General features: G+C 42.3%; 1 protein-coding gene across 1 annotated transcript in view; it reads right to left on the reverse strand.

The window, feature by feature from the left end:
* PDGFD (platelet derived growth factor D) overlaps positions 1-21671 on the reverse strand; it is a 206538-nt gene extending 184867 nt beyond the window's left edge. The window contains exon 1 of the mRNA XM_042456090.1: positions 21415-21671. Coding sequence (XP_042312024.1) covers positions 21415-21562 — 148 coding nt within the window. The 5' untranslated portion in view covers positions 21563-21671. The remainder of the gene's footprint in view (positions 1-21414) is intronic.
* Positions 21672-22473: the final 802 nt, after the last annotated feature.

The following is a 22473-nucleotide window of genomic DNA, read 5'->3' on the forward strand; positions in this document are numbered from 1 at the left end:
TAGAGTTAAGTTTTTTTTAAAGAAATGTAATTAACCTAATTAATATCAATGATTCCAATCACTGGTCCTCCATGGCTACATTTAACATAGCCTCTAATAGCTGACAGGCAAGGTATAATTCCCTCCAGAAGATACAGTTTAAAAAGAGAAACAAAGACCCACCTGTTACGATGGCACCACATGATACATGATAATTACCTATTCCCAACAAAGATGTCTTTTAAAATAATAGTCATCCTTTCAGCCTAGTGAGCAAATTGGATGCTAATTAGAAACATATGAATACCTGGACCTTTGGAGCTCAAAGCTGTAAAGTAAATTAGCATTTTATTTACTGGTCATTAACATGAGGTGAGTGGCAGCTGATATCGCACTGCTTTTCATAAGGTCCCAATGTCCATAAATTACTTTTAAACAAATCAGCTGCCGTGGCACAAGAGGTAACCATTCTGGACTTGTCAAGAAGACAGGAGGAGGACATTTCATGCCTGATACTTCCCATCACCATCTGTGACAACAGGGGCATAGGCACCACCAAATCTTCATAAGATAATTGTGGAGGCAAGTATATTGTACTATTTCTTTAAAGAAGCTTTAGCATACTGTATGAGTAACAGCAAAACACATATGAATTAAAACAGTATGCAAAGGGATCTTTTCGCACCTTAGAGACTAACTGTATGAAAGAAGCTGAAACATAAGTTTTCATAGACTTGGTCTTTGAGGAAGCAGACCAAGTCTATGAAAGTCTATGAAAGCTTTCGTAGATTAAAGTCTACAAAAGCTTATGATACAACTTCTTTCACACAGCCTCAAAGGCTCCATGATCCCTTTGCATACTGATATTCCAGGTTAACATGGTTATATCTATGAATTTAAATACTTAAACAAGGTCAGCCCTGCTATTAGTCAAAATGAGGCAATTAGGTGGCAGATGTTGGAAGCCTGAGAGCTAGATTATCCTACGTTTCTTGGCTTATAGCCCTTCTTGGAAAGCAAAACTATCATTGCTAGTCTAGTCAGCTTCTATGAAATGAGAAAGATGGCATCCTGTCCTTTGTTTCTATCCTGGGGCCAGATCTGTGCCTAAACAATACCCTGGAGGGATGTTCTGAATTGGTTGATGACCATGCTAGTTAACCATCATGACCCATGGCTCTTCTGTGTGTGCTATAAGTAAGGATTCATAAAGAAGCTAAGGTCATTTCCTCTTTGGTCCAAATCTCTGTACATGTTAAACCTGTTATTTTCCTGCTACTTGATAAGGACATTTATTTACATTTATTTGAGAAGAAGAGATGGGAAAATCTGTCAGTTTCATTTCCCCTTTATTCCATTTAAAAAACAAAAACATTCTTTCATCCCAAATATGAAATATTGTGAAAAATTGTGAAAATTTGTACATTTGAGTTCTTTAACAACTTTTCTTTACTGGTACAGTGTGTTTTTTTTGTAATTACTTGCAGCACTTAGAGAGCTTTTGTTGTTGTTTTTATTGTTGTTAAAGAAGGCACCCTTTCATCTACTTACTGTTTTATAAAGAGAGGCATCCTTATTAATTTCAAATGAAACATGTATGGGTTTAAATTTAACTGGTAGTTTATAAAGCAGTAGGAGTTCACCTTGTGTTAGTTCTGTTTCTCCCATGAGCTGGATCCCCCCAACTTCAGAAGCTTCTCGACACTGACAGAGACCAGAGAGGTGCACAGCTTCTTCACAAGTTCAGTAGTGTTGAACAGCTATTTCACAAAGTGATGACATAGCAAACATTCACTTGGTTTTCTTAGCCTCAGCTCCATTTACTGTAGCAAAAACTGAGGCATTTTCTTACATAGCAAAAGACTGTTTCACTGTGTTGAGTCAACCCAAATGTCCTACACTCATATTGTTGGGGTTTTTTGAAAAAGAAAACTGTGTCAGTTATGAGTACGAACATAACCTTAGCAGGTCCACAGTCACAGGAGTTTTAGAACAGAAGTGTCCTTATACACTTATTTGGGGTGTAGGGCTTACTTGTACACCTAGATCCCTTTGCCCAGCTTTTTTGGTTGTTATTAATTGCCCTTGAGTCGACTTCAACTCATAGTGACCCTGTGGATGAGACTTCTCCAAGACCCTATCCTCTACTGCTCTACTTAGTTCACACAGGTCCAGACCCATGATCTCATTGATTGAGTCTAACCATTTGGCACGCAGTCTTCTTCTCCTACTACCTGCTACTATCAGATGGAGCAAAAACAACAGCGACAACATAGTATCATCTTCCCTTCAGAACAACATCTTAGAGTCAATTTGCTTTTATAGGTAACCATGTGGTTTGCCTACAGTATGAGTATTAACCATTAAAATATAATAAATACAATGTCCTAGAAACCCACCCACCCGTCATAGCCAATTAATCATAATTATAAACAAGTAGTGGTTTGAACAAAAGTCTACAATTCTGGAGCCCAGGGCTCAAATCTCTGTTTGGCCATAGAAACCTACTGGGTAGCCTTAGGCAAGTCACACTCCCCTGGTCTCAGAGGAAAGCAAAGGCAAACTCCTTCTGAACAAATCTTGCCAAGAAAACCTGCGACAGATTTGCTTTAGGGTCATCATAAGTGAGAGGCGACTTAAAGGCTCAGTGCCAACCTCATATAAGAGGAATGGGTCTATCTGAGGGCATTCCAAAATCCTGGCTAGGATCAAAGAACTATTCTGCCAAAATCTGTTACAAAACTATAGCATTTCTCAAACAAATTCTTCCAATACAGGAGAAGAAGCAGAGCTCTGACATGTGAATGAATCTGGCAACTGTTACTAACAAAATTTTAATAAGGCATTTTTGAAAGGCAAAGCAGAGCGCCAAGAAACAGACTTACCATTCTCTCTGGTAAATTAAGAGCAACTGTTGGAGCAATGTGGTATTATACTACAGAGAGAGAATTATGTGAAAACCTGTAGTTACAAAAAAAATTGGAACTTTACCTTTGCTGTAGTTTTATAGCTGATTAGGAAGATATGTAGACAATTTAAGAAATGTAGGCAGTTGGGGAAAGAAAAAGATAGGGAAAGGAATTGATATTCACACATACCACAGGAGATATGAAAGAAACAGAAGAAAATGAATGTATATTATCTTAGTGTAATGTTGCTATTTAAGAGAAACTGAAAAGTAAGTATTGAAGAGGATTATTTTGCAAAATCCAATCAAAGAAAGGTATACAGAGCTTTGTTAATGCTTTTTAACCACTGTGCTAAAACACACACAAACACACAACTCCCCCTCCCCCCAAATGAATCTATGTTCAATGTTTTGGCTGAACTCCTCCATAAAATCAAATAAATAAAATGACTATGTAAGACCAGATAAATTTTCCTGCTTTTTGACAACTCTAGTTTCAGTGCTGGCACTTCACAGTGAGGAGCTTTATATTCCATTACCAATCCAAGCAGTTCAAAGATGCAGAGTCATTCCTAATGAAAGAACAACTAGACCTATCTTGTGTCACTTCTCCAAGGAAGCGGCTTTCTGAAGTTATAGCACAAGCCAGAGAGAGAGAGGAAGGGAACATGAAAGAGAATGAGAGAGAGAGAACATCATTCAATAGAACATGGTTTCCATGTGTGTCCCCAGAGGGAAAATATTCAAAGAATGCAATATGATACACATTTGCTGAAACCAGTTTGTGTGTGTGTGTATGTGTGATGTGACTGTGTAAAGCAAAAGAGTCATTTCCTATAGACGTGACTCCTTTCTGAGACTCAATCTGTATTGCATTTTGTTATTGTTTAAATTATTGTACTACAGTTTACATGTGCATCTACATGTTAGCACATGCCAAGTATGTGCAGATCTTTGTGCTCTGTTGACTTCTTTTTGGGTGACACATTTGTTCTTTTGAGGCACTGCATAAGGGGTCACCCTATGAACAAATCATGGTTAAAACAACCTACGTCCACTAAACTCTGAATCTGGTTTCCTCTGAAAGTGGTTATTATGCCCAGATTAAATTTATATGAAACAAGATGCTAAAATCAGGTGAGGAACCAATATGATTTACATACAATGCAATCTTTACAGCTGCAGGAGTTCTTGGTTGGCTTCAAGTCAGCCATAATGTCTCTGCAAGTCTCTTCATGACACTTCCAAGTGAACCTTCCCTGACCTACAATTCAACACTGAACACTTGTGGGAAAAATAAACAACACTTCCTGTCATGATAATGTGGCCACCAAATGATCTGGAAAAACTTAGGTCAGACAAATTCCACCGACATGAATGGAAACAATACACAGGGGAACACTGTCTGATCCCTTGGTGTTCCTTCTTGTGTGGCTGACTAAATGGCTCAGGACAACATTAAAGTGGATTATAATGAGCATCACTACTTTATGGACTGAGTCCTCCTCATCAAAATGTGTAATCTGAATTTGTGAACATTTTATGAAACCATACTTACAGTGAACCACTCGTGCAGGAGGAGGTTCTTGCAGATGATGGGGAAGTCAAATGAGCAGCTTTTCAGTTAATTTTGTATGCAATTTCAGGTATCAAAAAAACTTCCCTTGTTCTGAGCAGCAAACTGCAGTATGCAGAGAACAAGACCATCCCGACTCCCACTGATGCTGCCTGGGAATCTTGCCATAATATTATTTCAGTGGAAGGTAGCAAGGTCAAGCTCATTGTATTTTCAACTTTCTGTGATGTTTCTCATGGAGTTCAAGCTTGTAATATCCCATATACACAGCAGGGATATCGGGGGGGGGGGGGGGTAGCAGGAAGTCTATTCAGCAGGCAATGTTTGTTCTGTTGCACCACTGCCAATGTGTCGAGTGCTCAGACTGCTAAAGTACAAATGAAGGAAGCTGTCTTTTAAAACATGGGACAAAGATCAGCACTGAAGAATGAGACCAGAAATTACTCAGATTCAATAGGAAGCTTGACATCACATAGAATTTATGACTTACCAGAAGAGCAGAAACATGCCATGCTCCAAAGAGAGAGAGAGTGTGCACTTGCTCACTCAGGCTACTATTCTTCAAAATGTCATTTAAATGTTTATTAACATGGAAATGGTAAATGTACAGTTGAGACAACATCACAGTTGCCCATACTGTGTTCAGTCAGTGTGTTCATTCATCCAAAATAATTTTATGCTGCTTTATGCTGCAATGCTGCATTTAAAACACAATTACAGCAAATAAAACGACTTCACAGCTCCAAGCGGCAGTGAAAGCAAATTAAAAGAGTGTCAGCCACCAATCTATAGCATAGAGACCACAGCCAGTAGAAACTATAACAACCATGTTGTTGTTGTTTTGTAACTTCAAGTCATTTATGACTGATGGTGATCCTAATGTGAACCTATCACAGCATTTTCTGGGGCTGAGTGTGTGGGACTTGCTTTTAGCCATACTGCATTTTTCTGAATGTTGGTGTGTGTGGTATTCCACATGACCTCAGATGGACCTTGCCTTATAGTCCACCATAATCCCCTAAATGGCAGGACATGCATGCACTGATGTCAGCCTCATGGGACCTCTTGAGAACAACATCCCTCGGACTTACCCAACAGGCAGTTTGGGAGTTGCTAATGGGACTATCATCACCTTCAATAATCAGAAGAATGGGCGATGATTGTCTGCTGTCAATTTAACACCCTTCCCATTTCCCTTGATTATTGTCAGACCAGATTACCTTACCTCAGATAATTGAACACCTTTGCCCAGTGGCTAGTTTTCGCCCTTAAAACCCCCTGGAAACTCCCCTCAGTTAGGGTTGCCATTTCCTGATTTCCTCCAGGACAATGATGGATTGGAGGGTCCAGAAAATGTCCCGGCACAGCTGGGCATTTTCCTCCCTCCAATCCTGGATTTCTGCTTTGTCGAGGCTATATTTTGTCAACCTCCAGTCATACTGGAGATTGACAAAATGTGCCTGCCTGGAACAAGGCAGGATTGGCTCCTTCTGTCATGTGCTCTCCTCCTCAGCTGCAGCCCTTCCTTCCCCAGCCTTGGACTCCGCCTCTGAGGGAGCTGAGTTAGAGAAGATGGTGGGGCCAGTTGCCGACAGGATGGAGATGAGGAGGGCTATGAAGCTAAGGGGGGGAAAGGAAGTGGAGGAGGAGGAAGAAGAGAGATGCCACATGCAGGGAGGGATTAATTAATTAATTTATGGGCCTGCCGAGGGAGGGATGGAGGCTGGGAAGTAGGAAAAGGGTGAGGGCGAGTCCGGAGTTGCTGCTGCTGTTGCAGGAGCCACCAGGCTTTTTGTCCTCTGCTCAGCTGGGCTGCTCACTAGTCTGGGCTGGAGGCGGAGGCTGAGGAGGAGGCAGCTCTTGGAGCCGGCATTTCCCACTGAGGTTGAGTCCTGGTGGTAGTGGTGGGGCCATTCCGTGGCTGAGCAGAGGACGGAGATTCCGGAGGCAGCAGCAGCAACAACAGCAACAACAGGAGGTGGCAGTTATGGAGCACTGCTACCTCAACTGGGGCTGGGCCTTGGGAGAGTCTGCTCCCTCTTCCGCCAGAGGAGAGCCACGGCCCCTTGAAGCACCTCTGCCTCCTTCCGCAGCTCCTTCTCCTCACTTTGATACGCTACTCACTAAAGGGGGAGGCATATGATGGGGGGCAATGAGGCAGCAGGATCCTGGACCCACAGATAGACCCCCCCATTTCCTTTGGCCCTGGCTTGTTGTGTACCTTCTAGTTGTTTTCCAACTTATGAAGACCTCAAGGTAAAACTATCCTGGGGTTTGTTTGGCAAGATTTGTTCAGAGGAGGTTTGCCATGACCTTTTGTTGAGGTTGAGAAAGTGGGGCTTGCCCAAGGTCACTCAATAGGCAGGGAATTGTACCTGGTCTCCAGAGTCCTAGTCTGACACACAAACCACACAAAGCTACATCCGAAACTTCAGTACAGGAAGAATGTAAAAATGTCCTCCATTTTGAGCATGACTGAGCAGCATGAATTTATACGTTTTTCATTAATGTTTTTGGCTTTTAATTGGTCATGTCCTCCAATTTTCTTTTTCTACATTTTGTCCAATATGCCCTACATTTTTCCCCTACAGTTTGTCCCAGTTTTGTGGAAAAGAATTATGGCAACCATATCCTCAGTGTGCTAGTTTGGATTTCATGGGGACTCCACGTCATTGTGATTTCTAGTGTAGCTCTGGGACGTCTAACTCGCTCTCTGCCTAGAGCAGCTTCTTCCTGCCTGAGAATCATTGGTGCAGCAACCACACGGCCGTGCCAACAATCTGGAGGAGAAAGGAGACGCTCCTTTCTCCTCCTTCATGTCAGGGTGAAGTGGGTGCATGAGGCGCAAGGGCACCCCTTTTCCAGACGACGGAGAAGCAGCATTTTGCTGCTTCTCCTTGTCCTGGAAAAATGCTGGATTGGGGCCACAGGTTGACTATCTAGTTACTGTGGCCCCAGTCCAGTGCTTCCAGGGGTGGCATAGAGCCGTGCCTTACAGGGCTATCAGTACAGCCCCAGGGATACCTTTATTGAGCCAAGCAAAATGCATAATGTACATGTTGCAAGCTTTCAAAGTTTCATTGGCTTCTTCATCAGGCAAAGTGTTAAAAATCATATAGGAGAAGAAAAAATGGTAATGATATTAGTCACAGGCCTGCATTTTGTCAAGATGTTGTGGTTGTTGTCCTCAGTTCAGGCTTGCTAATGGAATTTAAAGTCTATTTCCTGGACTTTAAGAATTTCCCAGTACCCACATGGCCAGAAGGAGGAAGGGCCTGTCTGCATGAATACCCTTCCATAACATCTGAACTGAGAACAACAATCACAACATCTAAACAAAAAGCTTACAACCTGTATATTATGTATTTTAGTTGATCCAATAAAGTTATCACTGTTTTGTGGATTTTGGATGATATTATCCTGAAGTTAGAGTAGATTCTCCAGCCTGCTACTAGCCACCACTGTACAACATCCTTGAGAGAAAACCAATGAATGAAAACCAGTGAATGAAAGCTTCACACTCTCTGAAGCAAATGGTTCCAAAGATGAGCACTTTGCATTGTTAGGATGATTCTCCTAAAAGTTAACTAAAATCACTTCCCTGAAATTTCTACCTATGTATTATGTAAAAACCACAAATACTAACACAACACTGACTATGTATATGAATGCCTCCAGCTTGAAAAAGGGAACATGAACTTTTGGCACTATTTATTTCAACTAGTAAGTGGATAACTGAGTAGCTAGTGCATGGCTGATGTCTTCAAAACCCATTGTGTGGGAAGTTCTTATCTCTGTAGGTAATTCTTTCAAGCTTTGGATGAAATTTGAGGGGTGTGGTGGGAGTATATGAAGTGAACCACAGTTAAATTCAGCAGAATAACATAGCTACCAAGTATTTGAGAAACATCAAAAGAGTAATATTAAAAAGATTAAATTGAAATGGATATAGACTACATCTTTGCATATTTAAGGTTATGGTAATTCTTGGGGTAACTGCAAGGAGATGTTCTTCATCTCTTTGTAAAGTTAATTCCTACTGTCTATCTGCTATCTTTGGTCTAGATCATGCAATCCTTTCAGAAATAGAAGAATGCAATTCTGTTTCTAGGAACTACAGTAACCATGTGATAAAGTGCATGAGAAAAGTATTTTAATGGGATCTTAAAGGTTGCTGCTGATAATACCATTCAGCTGCTTAAAAGTAACTGTAACTCTGAGACTGACTGGGAAGTTTATAATTGAAATATCTGCCCTGGTGTGATATACATCTATCTGATAAAGTGAAAAGACTGCCAAGTCCTTTGTTGGACTCCATTGTATTGATTACAGCTGAATCAGATTGGTAATTTCCCTAGTTACATTAGTTCTTCAGAGGCAACAGTGTAGTTAAGAGCTAGTGCTGCATCCTGCTTCTGAGCAAATACTGTACCTGGCAGATTCTGTGTTCAGATTAGAGATACGTGAGAAATTTGTTCCAATGTGTTTTCTTTTATGGATTTGCCTACCTCTGTGACTCTAAGATGGAATATGGAGCCAAATGTGGATAGAAATCTTTGCATTTTCAACATATGTTCAGTAACATGCTTAAAAGGTACATACATATTGTGGTCATTTCTAAAATGCCTACAAACATGCTTTAATCAAGGATGTGAGTGGGTTATCTGGCCATTAATGTGCTTATTTGAAAAGGGTACACAGAAATACACATGGCTTCCTTTCTTCTTTTCTTCCTTCCTTCCTTCCTTTGTAAAAAAAATATCCCAATCAGTACATGATAGAGCAATAACAGCTTCATTTATATACCACTTCATACCACCTAAGCAGTCTCTAAGCGGTATACAACTGTAAGCTAACTGCCCCCAACAAGCTGGGTACTCATTTTAGCAACCTTGGAAGGATGCAAGTTGAGCTGAGTTGCGCCTGAGCCCCTGGCTGGTATTGAACTCACAACCTTATGGTTTGTGAGTGAGTGGCTGCAGTACAGGCATTTAACCACTGCACCACCAGGGCTCTTCATAATAGACTTGGAGGCAAGAAAAAGAGGGAAATGATGGAAACAGACTAGACAAATCTGCCAATAACTAATTTCAATCCCAGGTCAACATCCATGGGCCCCAACTACAATAAACCATTGAATCAATGGTTGAATGGAGCACTAACACATAGGTAAGTCCCATTGATTTTATAGTTCTACTCTAATTGGGATTAACAACAGGATTTGGGAGATGAACTGGGTGGTGGTAGCTAAGTCACTAAGGGCCTGGTTCAGATGTAAAGTCAAATTATCATCTGGAGGTACATTGTCAGAAAGCTAGGACCAAATCATCACACAAAAAGGAAGGAGACAGTATATAAGGCTGATGTTCCGCAGTCTGTTCATGTAGTTCAAATGAAGACTTAGAACTATACCTGAAACAACCCAATATCTTAGACCATGGCATGTGGAACAGTGGCAAGAGGAACATGAGGAAAACTTGCAGGAAGTTTTTTCCCCTCCAGAAACATGCATGCTAGGCCCAAACTGAAACAGGAAGGGAACTGCTTTCCCCAAACCCTTTAATAACCCTACAGAAAGCATTCCTTTCTAATGATCTTTCAGTGCTTGGAAAGAGACCAAAGTAGTTTGTCTATAGAGAGATAATGTTACTTGTTTCACCACTAAAGTAGCTCACTGTTCCTGACTGCATTACTTTTGAAATGGAACTTCATTCCACTGTCATTGTCAATTCTGCCTGTCTCAAAAACACTAGTTGCAGGTTAACTCATTACTGCCAACTAATTGACTAATTCTGTCCAATTTCCTGTATATGAATCCACATGTGGTAAGTGGTAGCCTCCATGTTAGCGGGCTGGTGAATGTACTCTAGGTTTTATTCCATGGTGTAAAGGAGCTATCCAGTTCTGGACCGTATCCTTCTAAAGAAGCTCAGCACCTTGGGTAATTCATTTGAACTTCAGACTAAAACCCAGAGCAAATTAATCACCATACTGACACAGGTGCTGCCAAATGCCCCAACTCTGAACACAGAGTGACTACTTGTATGTCCAAAGGTACTGATAAGTTTCCCTTCCTCCCCTGACCCTGGAAGAAGTAGGATTCCCCCCCCCCCCCCACCAAGATTATCTATTCATTTTATTTCCTTCATAAACACATCCTATGGCTGCCAGCAAAACTTTTGCCTTCAGAATCTAAAACCACCACAAACCAGCTTGACTTTAAGGTAACAGAAGACTTGCCTTTGTATATATTTGGCTTGGTACAGGAAAGGTCTGGCTTGGGTGAAAAGATACATGGAATTGACTTATTCAACTACTTAAACAAATGCATTGTGTCCAAAGACTACTGGCAACAGTAATCCAAATAGTTATTTTCCATTTAATGAAAGATTTTTTGTTGTTCAAGAGCTCTCAACCTCTAATCCTGGTATTCTGTAGTGTTAGTTCTGGATCCCCTCAAGTTGTTGTCCCCCCCTCATCCTGAACATTAAGGTTGTTGAAATCTGGACATGAGCCCAGAGTATTTTACTGAATTAAGTTTTGTCCTCGCATTGCAATTAAAGTAGCAATGCTGGAACATGCTCAGGACAGAACCTTTAAAAAATGTTCAGAGCAGATTTTATTGGGGGAGGAATGTCCATCTACTCTATGTCAACAATTTCCAGGAAGTGGTTAGGGCACAGTATGCCTCAAAAACTGTGTTGATGTAGCTAGTTTTGCAGCAAGTACAGGTGGAATGTGGCACATAGCTAGCAATGAAACAAAGATTGACCTCAGCAAACAATGGTCTATTTTCTGCAAGTATTTTCCATGCTTATGGTGGAAATCCATCATGCACCACACAATGCATACACTGGCTGACATCCTGTTAATGTTTTAAGCAGTGTATATGCAGTTTACACAGGCATAAGCCCCATTTTGGATGGGGTGCAGAGAACTGTCTCTTGCCCTTGCACTCTGTGCACAAAAACCTTCCATAGCCCAGCAGCTCTCAATCCCAAAGAGGTGCCCATGCTGTTTCCCTTTTCAGTAGGTAGGGAAGAGATGGGAGAGGTGTTTCAGACCATAAAAATCTCACTAATCTGGGATCCTAAGGAAAGGAAAAGGTGAGGGCAATCCATTTGAGACCACACCTTCACTTCTGTCTCCTAACTGAGATGGGACCAACTGTTTCTCCATGATCTCAATCATCTTTCTCCCTCCCTCCCAACTAGTAAGCAATGCCAACAGCTACCAGGCAATGGGAGTGCATGAAATTGTATATGCAGAGCTGTCGAATTTTGGCCATGACTTGTTACATTTATATTACATTCTTCAGCCAATGAATGTACGGTGACATATATAGTTCTCTTCTTCCCCACTGTAAACTCATAACAGTACTGTAAATCAGGCCAGATTAAGACGGAGTGACTGGCCCAAGGTCCCCTTGGGAGTTTCAAAGCTCAGTGGTGATTAAAACTGCATCACCTGCATCCTAGTTAAACACTCTAACCACTGCACCACACTGTCTCTGTGGATATCATACTAATGTGGACTGAATGGAAACACACTTGAGCAATACAGTATGCATATTGCAGGGAACCAACATAGTATCCTCTGGAAATATTTCATGACAACTAGGGCTATGAAAAATTATCAGTCTCAATTTTGTTGCTGTTTTCTGAATCCTGCTTGCATTTTCTTCACATCCTTGGGACATATTGTGTTGGAGGCAAGGTAGAGGTTTTGCATGGAAATTTGTCCACCTTCACTTTTTTTTGTTTTTTTTTTATTAATGTCTCTCTCTCTCTCTCTCTCTCTCTCATTTTTGCATTTAGCACATTCTCCCATTAACTTAAATGCATGCTTTTATATATTTCCCCCAGTTGTGTGCATTTGCATTTTGAAACATGTACAGTGTTTTATGTATATTTTCATCTTGTGAACTGGCTCACAAATGTGTAAATGTCCAGGGTGAATTTTTAATTCTCATAATGCGTCTGAAGAGGTGAAATATGGCTATGCTTTTCAAGGTTGATGAATCAACCATATTTTCCTCCTTTCCTAACTTCAATTCCCACAAGCCCCAGCTACCATGGCCAATTTACAGGGTTCATTGAAGACATCATATTGTCCATTCATGGTATTTGGCAAGTGTGGTTAAGTCTTTGTACACATAATATCCTACTCCAGAATCCCAGTTAGTGTGTTCCAGGTGAAGAGTAAAATGTGGGGTAGAAGGCAAATTTGTGCATGACTTTAACATTTTTATCAAGTCCAAAACTTTACTTGTTATATTTTTATCTCCCAAGTGGGATGTGAAGGCACATCTCTCTCTCTCTCTCTCTCTCTCTGTGTGTGTGTGTGTGTGTGTGTGCCTGTTTCATGCACATGAATAAACCCTGTAATAGGTTAGGAGTGGTGTAGTGGTTTGAATGCTGGACTCTCAGCCTCACTGGGATATCAGGGTTTGAATCCCTACTCAGCCACGAGAATTAACTGAGTGACTTTGGGTGAGTCATATTCTCTCAGCCTCAGAGGATGGCAAGGGCAAACCTCCTATATACAAATTTTGCCTAGAAAACCATGTGATAGGTCAGAAATGACTTGAAGGCCCACTACTACCATCACCACCACCACAGGTTAGGCTAGGAAATATTGACTTATCAGCATGGCCAGATAAGAATCCACAACTCTCCAATTTAAGTCTTGAAACTAGTTCTAGTCTGGGCACCACCTGATCCCACTGGGTCTATAGTTTTCACCATATCAACTTTTCAATTTGTAAGTCCTGTTTAAAAGGCTCCCAGAAGTGCCTTGGGCACTGGTGGCTTCCATGCTAGAGACCCAGTGACTCTGGGTTTTATTCCAGACTGTAAAGCAGGGGTAGGCAACCTTTTTGAGCCGGGGGCCGGGTTGCTGTCCCTCAGACAACTAGGGGGTTGAAGCCAAAAAATAAATAATTAAATATTTTTTTAAAAAATTAAATATATAAATAAACCAGGACAAATGTAGGACAAAATTTTCAAATTGAAGACACTTTTTTTAAAAAAATGGAGGACACGTGAAAAAAATTGCTGATTTTTTAAAAAATGTTAATATAAATGCATGTTTCTGAGGCTTCTATAGACAATTGCCCCCCAAAGGCCCCGGCGGCAACCGGTGGCAGGACCAGGCCGGGGGCCGGTCCCAAGGCCTTGCCGGGCCGCATCCGGCCCGCGGGCCGCAGGTTGCCTACCCCTGCTGTAAAGGATCTCTTCAAGGTACTAAATCCTCCCCTCCCAAAGCAGATTCAGCACCCTGGATAGTTCTTGTAAAATCTAACACCAAAAGTAGATTCATGGCATCCCTAACATGACACCCACTCAGATGCTAGACTGGGCGGATCTAAGTTTGACTTACCAATATGAAGAATATTTGTACATGTTCTCATTCTTGACAAGAATGGATGTCACGACACCCTTTTGGCAACAAAGTCCCATATCTGGAGGACAGCATTGTCACCAGCCCTGGCAAAAGGGTAGTGTGAGTTTCCTTTGACCAAAGACTCCTCTGCTTAAGGACATGTTAATCCCATGAAGCTGGGATCCTGCAGAACTAGATGGAGAAAGGGAATCACTTTAATATCCCCTGAGGTGATGGTTGGAACCATCGCACCTCCAGCTTGACTCTTCAAGCCTACAGCCTCCATTTTAGTGCTTTATTCTAGCCACAGAACATATGACTTTAACATCTAGAACTTTTCTGTTTCTCTCCCATGCTAAGTTCTGCAAAACCCAGACAACTTGTGGAAGAGTTCTAAAGACTTCCCTCTTGATATTTTAGTGGTCTAACAAAGGTAATGTGTGTGTGTGTGTGTGTGTGTGTGTCTGTCTGTCTGTCTGTCTTCAATTTACCAGTGAATTTATGGTGACCCCATGAATTTTATATGTTTGTCTTAGGCAAAGAATAGTCAGAGATTATTTTTCCAGTTCCTTCCTCTGAAACATAGCTTACAGCATCTGGTACTCCTTGTCAGGCTCTCATCCAAGTACTAACTGGGGCTGTCTCTACTTGGATTTCCAGATCAGATGGGATCTGCTCCCTTTAGAGTATTTAGGTCCTAATAAAGGTATTACCCAATGAGCTGTGAAGCAAGCAAAAGGTGACTACTTGTTGATGTAGGGTTATTATATTACACTACTTCTATTGCTTTATTTTATTCCAACCATGGAACAGTCTCTGAATGTTTTGTGTGGAGTTAAAATGCTGAACACGAAATAGGAGAAAGTCTTCTTCATCTGGGTCCTCAGTGTAAGCTAACTGCCCCCAATAAGCTGGGTCCTCAGAATGTAATGTAATTGATGTAATTACAGTGATGTAAACGAATGGAAACAGAGAGACAGAGAGCAAGAGAGAACAAAAAGAAGATGAATTGGGAACTCAATGACCAAGGGAAATAACACCATCAAAGAACTAATAGATCTATTGCAATCTGTAAGAGCTTGTGTGAGACCTTTAAGTGCTACTATTCTTTCAAGGGCTTCTCTTAGTAAACATCAGCTGCCGGAGAAGTATTGAATTCCAGCTGTTTTGCAGCTGTAAATCGTTGATGGTCTAATATTTACACAGCAGGGGGAGTGATGGTGTTCACTGCTATATCCTTGCTGCATTCCTTTTGCCATTTCACACACACACAGAGAGAGGGGGGAGGGAGGGAGGGAGGATTAAAACAAAACAAGGCAATCCATTCAGAAATAGGGAAAAAAAGTCTTCAAAACATGAGAAGTCAAATGACACCACAAAATTAAGTTGCAAAGTTCTCAGCAGAGCTATGCAAACCTAGACAATGGTGGAAGGTGTGTGTAAACAAGATGTAAAGTTGGTTTGTTTCTATCTTGGCATCTGAATGTTTAGAAGGGGCAGGCTAGTGAAGTGGGGCACACTTGAATGATTAGTAGTTTTCTGTCTCTCCACCAGCTTAAAACTGTTGGCATACACACGGTGGGGGCACAGGGGTCCATTTGGCAAAAGCCATTTATCTTGTGATAAGTATTTTGTTTTCTGCTTAATGTTTTCCATACTGCAGGTCCAGCCGTACTCTAAGGCAGATTGGGTCAACTTCAGATGGCTGATGTTGGAATGGAAGCAATGGCAAACTCCATTTGGTTATTCTCCTCTGTTGGCAGACAGCACTCCCAAACCAGAGCAGAGTCTGGCAACTATGGAAAGTATGGGAACCATCTGGACATTTTAAGGAGCCCTGGTGGCACAGTAGTTAAAGGCATGTGCTGCAGCCACTCACTCAGAAACTCCAAGGTTGTGAGTTCAATACTGGCCAGGGGCTCTGGGTTGACTTAGCCTGGCTTACTTCCATAGGTCGCTAAAATGAGTACCCAGCTTATTGGGGGAAGTTAGCTTACACTTTGTAAACTGTTTAGTATATTAGCAAGTGGTATAGAGATGTACTTGCTATTGGTACTTGCTAATTACTTCAGGGAGTTTTGAGTTTTAATGCCCTGGGCAATCTTATGGTGGTTTTGAGATATTTTATTCACAATTTATTTATTTTTATTTTGGGGATGTGCTTCTGTGGAGCTCTGAAGTCACAAAATAGGGCCCCAAATAGTGCAGTTGTACTTTTCTTGCTCTGAATTAGTGATGCTCTCAAAAACAAGGAAAGACACCCCCCTGTCACCAGTTTTGACCAAAATTTGAACTCTCAGGTCTCCTATATGTGGAATGTGTTGCAAGGGAAGAAGGCATCATTTCTCTTGCACCAGGTATCAAAATATCTTAGGCTAGCCTTGGCAGTCAAACAGCATATGACAGAAAATTCAAAGCAGAGATTTAGATTTAATGCCACTAAGGGTTCTGCTATGAAACTAGTAGAGAGACTGGGAGAAGACCTAGTCTGGATATACACTGCAGAAATTATGCAGTTTGACAGCACTTTAACTGTTGTGTGTCAATGTTATGGAATTCTGATTTGTAGTTTTGTGAAATATTCAGCCTTCTCTGTCAGAGCACTCTAGTGCCACAACAAATTACAAATACTAGGAATCCATAGGATGAAGCCATGACAATTAAAGCAGGGTCAAACTGCATTAATTCTGCAGTGTGCAATTCTGCCTAGGTTCTTCTGAGTTAGAGAAAGTGGGATAACTTGAAGCTGAAGGACACTGAAAAACTTGCATGATTTCAGGAAGGAGACAGTCCTTTAACCCTGTATCTGTAACAGTGACTCTCTGTGACCAAGATCCTACATCGTGCTTGTATAGGGCAAATCTACACTTATGTAGTTGCAAGGAGCCATGCTCCACCCACCCCCCTTTGCTGAATACTGACATTGTGCAATCCACTGTGTATTTGCTAATGTGCCTTTTTATTACCCCTATTGTGTTACCCACAAGGGTTGTTTCTCCAGTCTTACTCAAGAAAGTGGTACATTGAAGGCACTGACAAATGGTCACACGCCATCCAAGAGTATGCAACTGCACACTGGAATCTGCTTGGTCAGTCCCACCTAGAGTAAACCCACTGAATCAATTGTTGAATGGTGAAGCAACGCACATTTCAGTTCAGTTTATTCAATGGTTCTACTCTAGCTGAGACTCACAATAGCGGTCTACACTGCAGAATGAATGCAGCTTGATACTTCTTTGACTGCTATGCTCAGTGTTATGAAATTCTGAGATTTGTAGTTTTGTGGGATGTTTAGTCTATCAGAGAGCTCTGGTGCCACAACAAACTATAAAATCCAGGATTCCATAAGACTGAGCAACAGCAGTTAAGGTTGGGTCAAACTGCCTTAATTCTATAATGTGGTAACACCTATTGACCCATGTGTAATGAGAACACTTGTGGAACTCACTCCATTTACACAAATATGAACTGTTGTATGGGGTGAAAAAGTATGACTACATGGTGTGTGACACCAACAGATCCATTCTGTACATGCCTAAATCATAGTTTTTCTTTACATTAAATGAGCTCTCTAGGAGAAATCCCACAGAGGTGTTCACTCCAGGAGGCAGGGGAAAAGTGCTAAGGAGAAGTCACTGTTTTGATTCTACTAAAGAAGTTATCTCTGCTTCTATTGAGTTGGAGAAGAAAGTCCTTTTCTGGTATGACTGCTGAATTCACCGTTGAGTCCCACTTTTGGAATAAAGATGGGAGATAAATAGAGAGACTAATTTTGCATACAACTTCTGGTGCCATGCATCCAGTTACACATGAAGAACTATAGATATTTAAGATGATCAGTGAGGGGCCAGAAACTGTAAACTGCATAAAATAGAGCTCACCTTCTACATTTGAGAAACATATAAGTAGGATATTGTGCCTTTCATCTATTACTATCTCCTACTACTCCCACTTGCCACTGGGTATCAAAGCCTTCCCCTCCACCCACAAAAAAGCACAGCAGCAGGGAGCTTGAAACAGAAGGAAGTCCCCAAATCTTTTACCCTAGACATAACACAGTCAGAATCACAATCAGAATCACCATCATTATAATCTTTGGCAACATTTTCCAATTTCCACTGAGAGTTTTGCAGCAAGTTACTTTTCTCTGTTCCTAGGAGAAGCTAGGAAAGTAAACTTTTGAACTTCAAGTTCCCCCCAAACCACACAGTATAGCCATACTGCCTGAAAGAATTTGGAAGTTGTTGCCCTTCAAACTAGCTTTTCCAAGCTATGGTTCCAGGTTATGCTGTTTTTGGAAAATGTTCCAGAGATCTTTGGCTAGAAGCAGCAAGGATCATCTTCTAAATCTGCAGAACATAACAGTGGGGTAAACAGAGATAACTTTTCTGGGGTCACTGTTAAAGTTCACCAAAAAAACCCTTTAACCACTTGATGTTCTCCCTATCCTTGCCTGGAACAGAGATTCTTCTCCTAGTTTTGAAATATACCATGCCCACTCTGAACATTCAGATCACTATCTACTCTCCTCTTCCTTACCAATAAGTAAAATTAAGCTATCTGAAGAGAACCAGTGTATGATGAACATCCACAGCACAACCACATTTTCTGAAATTCTGCTGTAAATACCAAAATTCACTGCCAGTTTGAGGCCAAGAGCTGCATTCACACTATGGTACTAAAACATAGACCCAGAAAAGAAGAAAATCTTAAACAACTCAGTACTTTTAAAAACTTGAGAGAACATCTTTCTAGGAATCTCTAGGACTTTCAGTGCAACTCTGTGGTCAATATTCAGCAGACGTTGGCCACTGAATTGTGCTAGAGGACTACAGATGCCTAGAGGTGTTTTCTCAAGGAATACCTAGGTCCTCCAGCATGACTGGCAGAGTTGCACTGGAGGATGTAGAGATTCTTAGAGAGTACGTATTAAGCAAATCTATGAGTAATCGACTGCAAAAGTTAAAGCCGCAAATGTGGAGGGCTGCCTGTAACCAAGGATGTGCTGACATGGTAGTCTGAGGCGGCTATCACACACAAAGGCCAGGTCTGCTCTGTCTAGCCCAGTACCTGAAACTCTCTAGCTGAGGATTCTAAACACTCCTTCCCAAACTGCCTATCACAGGATTCCATAGGACAAAACTATAGCAATTAAGGGGGAATAACAGTGCCATAATTCTGTAGTGTGAATGGGCCCCTAATACAGTGGGCCCTTGCTATCTTCTGGGGTTTGATTCTAGAACCCCCTGTAGATACCAGAATCCATGGATGCTGAAGTCCCATTATATACAATGGCATAGTAAAATGGTGTCCCTTATATAAAATGTGAAAATCAAAGTTTCTTTTTTGGAGATATACTGTAGATAGATAGAGAGAGAGAATCTAAAAAGGAATCCATCCATGGATTCCACTATCCACAACTTGGAATATTCTAGCCGTGGATGGTGAAATCCATAGATGCAGACTCTATGGATACAGAGGGCTGACTATATCCTCTAGAAGTCTTGGGTTACAAACCTTATCAACATATCTAAAAAAGAAATATGTCTTTCCCAGCCTTGTTATTAAAGATTGCTCATCTGAAAATGTCTACAGCTGAACCTCTGGGATTTTGCAGAAACAACACAGGTTGAGCATGGTTTCCAAAATAATGTGGGATGCACAATAGTTCCAGAAATGTTTGCCAGAGAACATGGTATGCATGAAGAGCCAGTATGGTGTAATGGTTTGAATGTTGGGCTATGACTCTGGAAACCAAGGTTTAAACCCTAGCTCAGCCACATAAAGCCACTTGGTGGCCTTGGGCAAGTCACACTGTCTCAGCCTCTGATGAAACTTGCCAAGAAAACTCCAGGATAGCTTCACAAACTTTATCAACACATCTAAAGAAGAAACAGCTGAGGAAAGTTGATATTCAGTGTTAGAGAAAAGTCTTTCCCAGCTTTGTTACTAAAGGTTGCTCATCTGAAAATGTCTGAGTTCGTTTTAGGGTCACACAACAACAACAACAACAACATAGTATGCATATGTTTGCTTATGTGCGCACCCATCTCAGATCTACTTCTTGGACTTACTTTGTTGAACCTTCTAAAGCCAATAGCTTTATTACAGGCATGTTTTCTTTTGTCTTTTGAATGGATTGGTTTTAAATAAATCTGTTTCTATATATAGTTGAATTGCACTTTAATGACAGAGTTAAAGTACATGTGCATGTAAAGTGTATGTTTTTATGTAGGGCTTATTTGTGTGTGTGTGTGTGTGGGGGGGGGGTGTTTCTATGTATTCCTTATAGTTTTGCAAGTTACCTGGAGTCTCATGTTGGGGAGAGAGATGTAATCAAAGTGAATGAATAAAGTTCTCTCAGAGGTGAGCCCTAAGTAATAATCACAATCCCTAGTGAGGTGGATTCAGTCTGGAATATCAGTCTGCAAAAGGATCTTGTAGCATCTTTGAGACTGTGGAGGAAAAAGTTGCAACATAGTGAGCATATGCAGGACCATGGGCAACTGTTCTGAGCTAAGGACTACTGCTGTGATGCCCATGATCAAAGTTTGACACTAAATATGGAGCATGAGCTTTTAAGCCTTGAATGGGCCACGAACTGCAGTTTTGCCAGATGTTTCACACTTTGCCCATTTCCCAAACAGAAATCACCTCCACATGTTTGTGGGGAAGGAGACCTGAATCCACCACCAAATGCGAATCAATCCAATAGTTATGTCCTGCACCATACGCAGACACAGCAAAGGACCACAATCCTAAAGGACAAGTGAAGGAATGACTGAGAAGTTATGAGTCCCCACAGTTTCCTTTTGGGGAACCACAACTCCCAGCATTCCCCCCTCCCAGCTCAGCCAGCAGGGATTCTACCTGCTAGGCTGGGGGACCAGATGTCCTCCTTTTCCCACACAGGCCCTACATTTCAACCTCCTGTCCAGGAGGAATGTCAAGAATGTCCATCATCTTTGAACAGGGCTGAGAAGCAGGAATTTATATTTCTGGGGGAGTTTCTAGTTTTTCTTGGGCCATGTCCTCCATTATACTTGAATGTCCTACATTTTGTGGTGCCAGGTCCTCCTTGCCGATGAGGACCTCTTGGTCACTAGGAGTTTCCGAGAGCTGCAAGTTTTCAAAAGTTAAGTTTCCCAAACACTGATCCTCCAGGGGCCCCCTTCCACCTGTTGCCCTCTCTTGCTCTTCTCCGTGCAAGAAGGTAGCCAGAGGGCACCTTACCTAGCCATCTCCATCAGGTTTTGGCATCATTGTTTGTTTGTTGTGTGCCCTTCAAGTTGTTTCCAACTTATGGCGACCCTAAGGAGAGGCGGTGAGCCTATCCTGGGCTTTGCTTGGCAAGATGTGTTCAGAGGAGGTTTGCCCTGGCCTTCCCCTGAGGAGGCTGAGAGAGTGTGACTTGCCCAAGGGGGTCTCCCTGACCAAATTGGGAAGCAAATCCTGGTCTGCAGAGTCGCAGCCCAACACTCCAACCCACTCTATGCCAAGCTGGCACTCATCTGGGCATCTCATCTCCCCACCCAAAAACCCCCAAAGCCAAGCCAGGCACACTCACCATCTCTGCGCAGGTGGGAAGCCCTCAAGGCTCGGATCGATCCGCTCTGAGGGGCAGCGGCGGCAGCGCCAGGCCCCAGGCGGTGGGCAAAGTTTGCCAGGGCTACTACCAAGGGCAGCAGCAGGAGGAAAAACCCAGGGCCATGCATGATTGGGCACTCTGGGGGCAACCTCTTGCTTGGCAGGAAAAGGCAAGGCAAGGCAAGGAAAGAGAAGAAACAGAAGGAAAGGAAAGGAAAGGAAAGGAAAGAATGGGAAAGAAAGGGAAGGGAAGGAAGCGAAGGAAAAGTAAAGAGAAGGAAAGGAAAGAGAATAAAAGGAAAAGAAAAGAGAATGAAAGGAAAGGAAAGAAAGGGAAAGGAAAGGAAAGGAAAAGGAAAGAGAAAGAGTAGGGAAGAGAAGTGAAGAAAGGAAAAGGAAGGGAATAATGCCAAAGAAAGGAAAGGGGGAACGAAAGAGAGAAGACTCCTCTTCTGTCTGCCCAAACAAGCCCACTCGGGATCTTCTCTTCTCTTCTCCTTGTTCGAGGTGTGCCCACTTTGTGCCAAGCGGGTGCAGCCCAGGAGGAGCCCAAGGGAGGGGGGAGAGGAAGGGCAGCCGAGCCCAGGAGGTGATCGGGGGCCAGGGGGGTCCGGGGTTCCTTTCCTTGACCCGCAGGGGCTTCTCTCTCTCTCTCTCTTTCTCTCTCTCTCCCCGGACCGAGGGAGGAGGAGGGTCTCACTGCCACGCGGGGCCAGGGCTGGGCGAGGGAAAGCCAGGCAGCGAGGCAGCCAGCCAGAGCAACGCCCCCGGCCCCCGAGAGCCAGAAGGGCAGCCAGGGATGGCACAGCGGGGGGAGCCCTCCCTGACTTGTCCTTAGGTTGGCAGGGAGCCCACGGCGGGGGGCTTGGGCTTGGGATTTTCCCTTCTTTTCCTTTCCCTTTCCCTTTCCCTTTCTCTTTTTTCCTTTTCCTTCCTTTTCCTTTTCCCTTTCCTTCCTTTCCTTTTCCCTTTTTCTTTTTCTTCTCCTTCCTTCCTTCCTTCCTTCCTTCCTTCTTTTCTTTTTTTCTTTCCTTTCTTT

This window comes from Sceloporus undulatus, chromosome 3, assembly GCF_019175285.1.
Source record: "Sceloporus undulatus isolate JIND9_A2432 ecotype Alabama chromosome 3, SceUnd_v1.1, whole genome shotgun sequence".
NCBI classification, from domain to species: Eukaryota; Metazoa; Chordata; class Lepidosauria; order Squamata; family Phrynosomatidae; genus Sceloporus; species Sceloporus undulatus.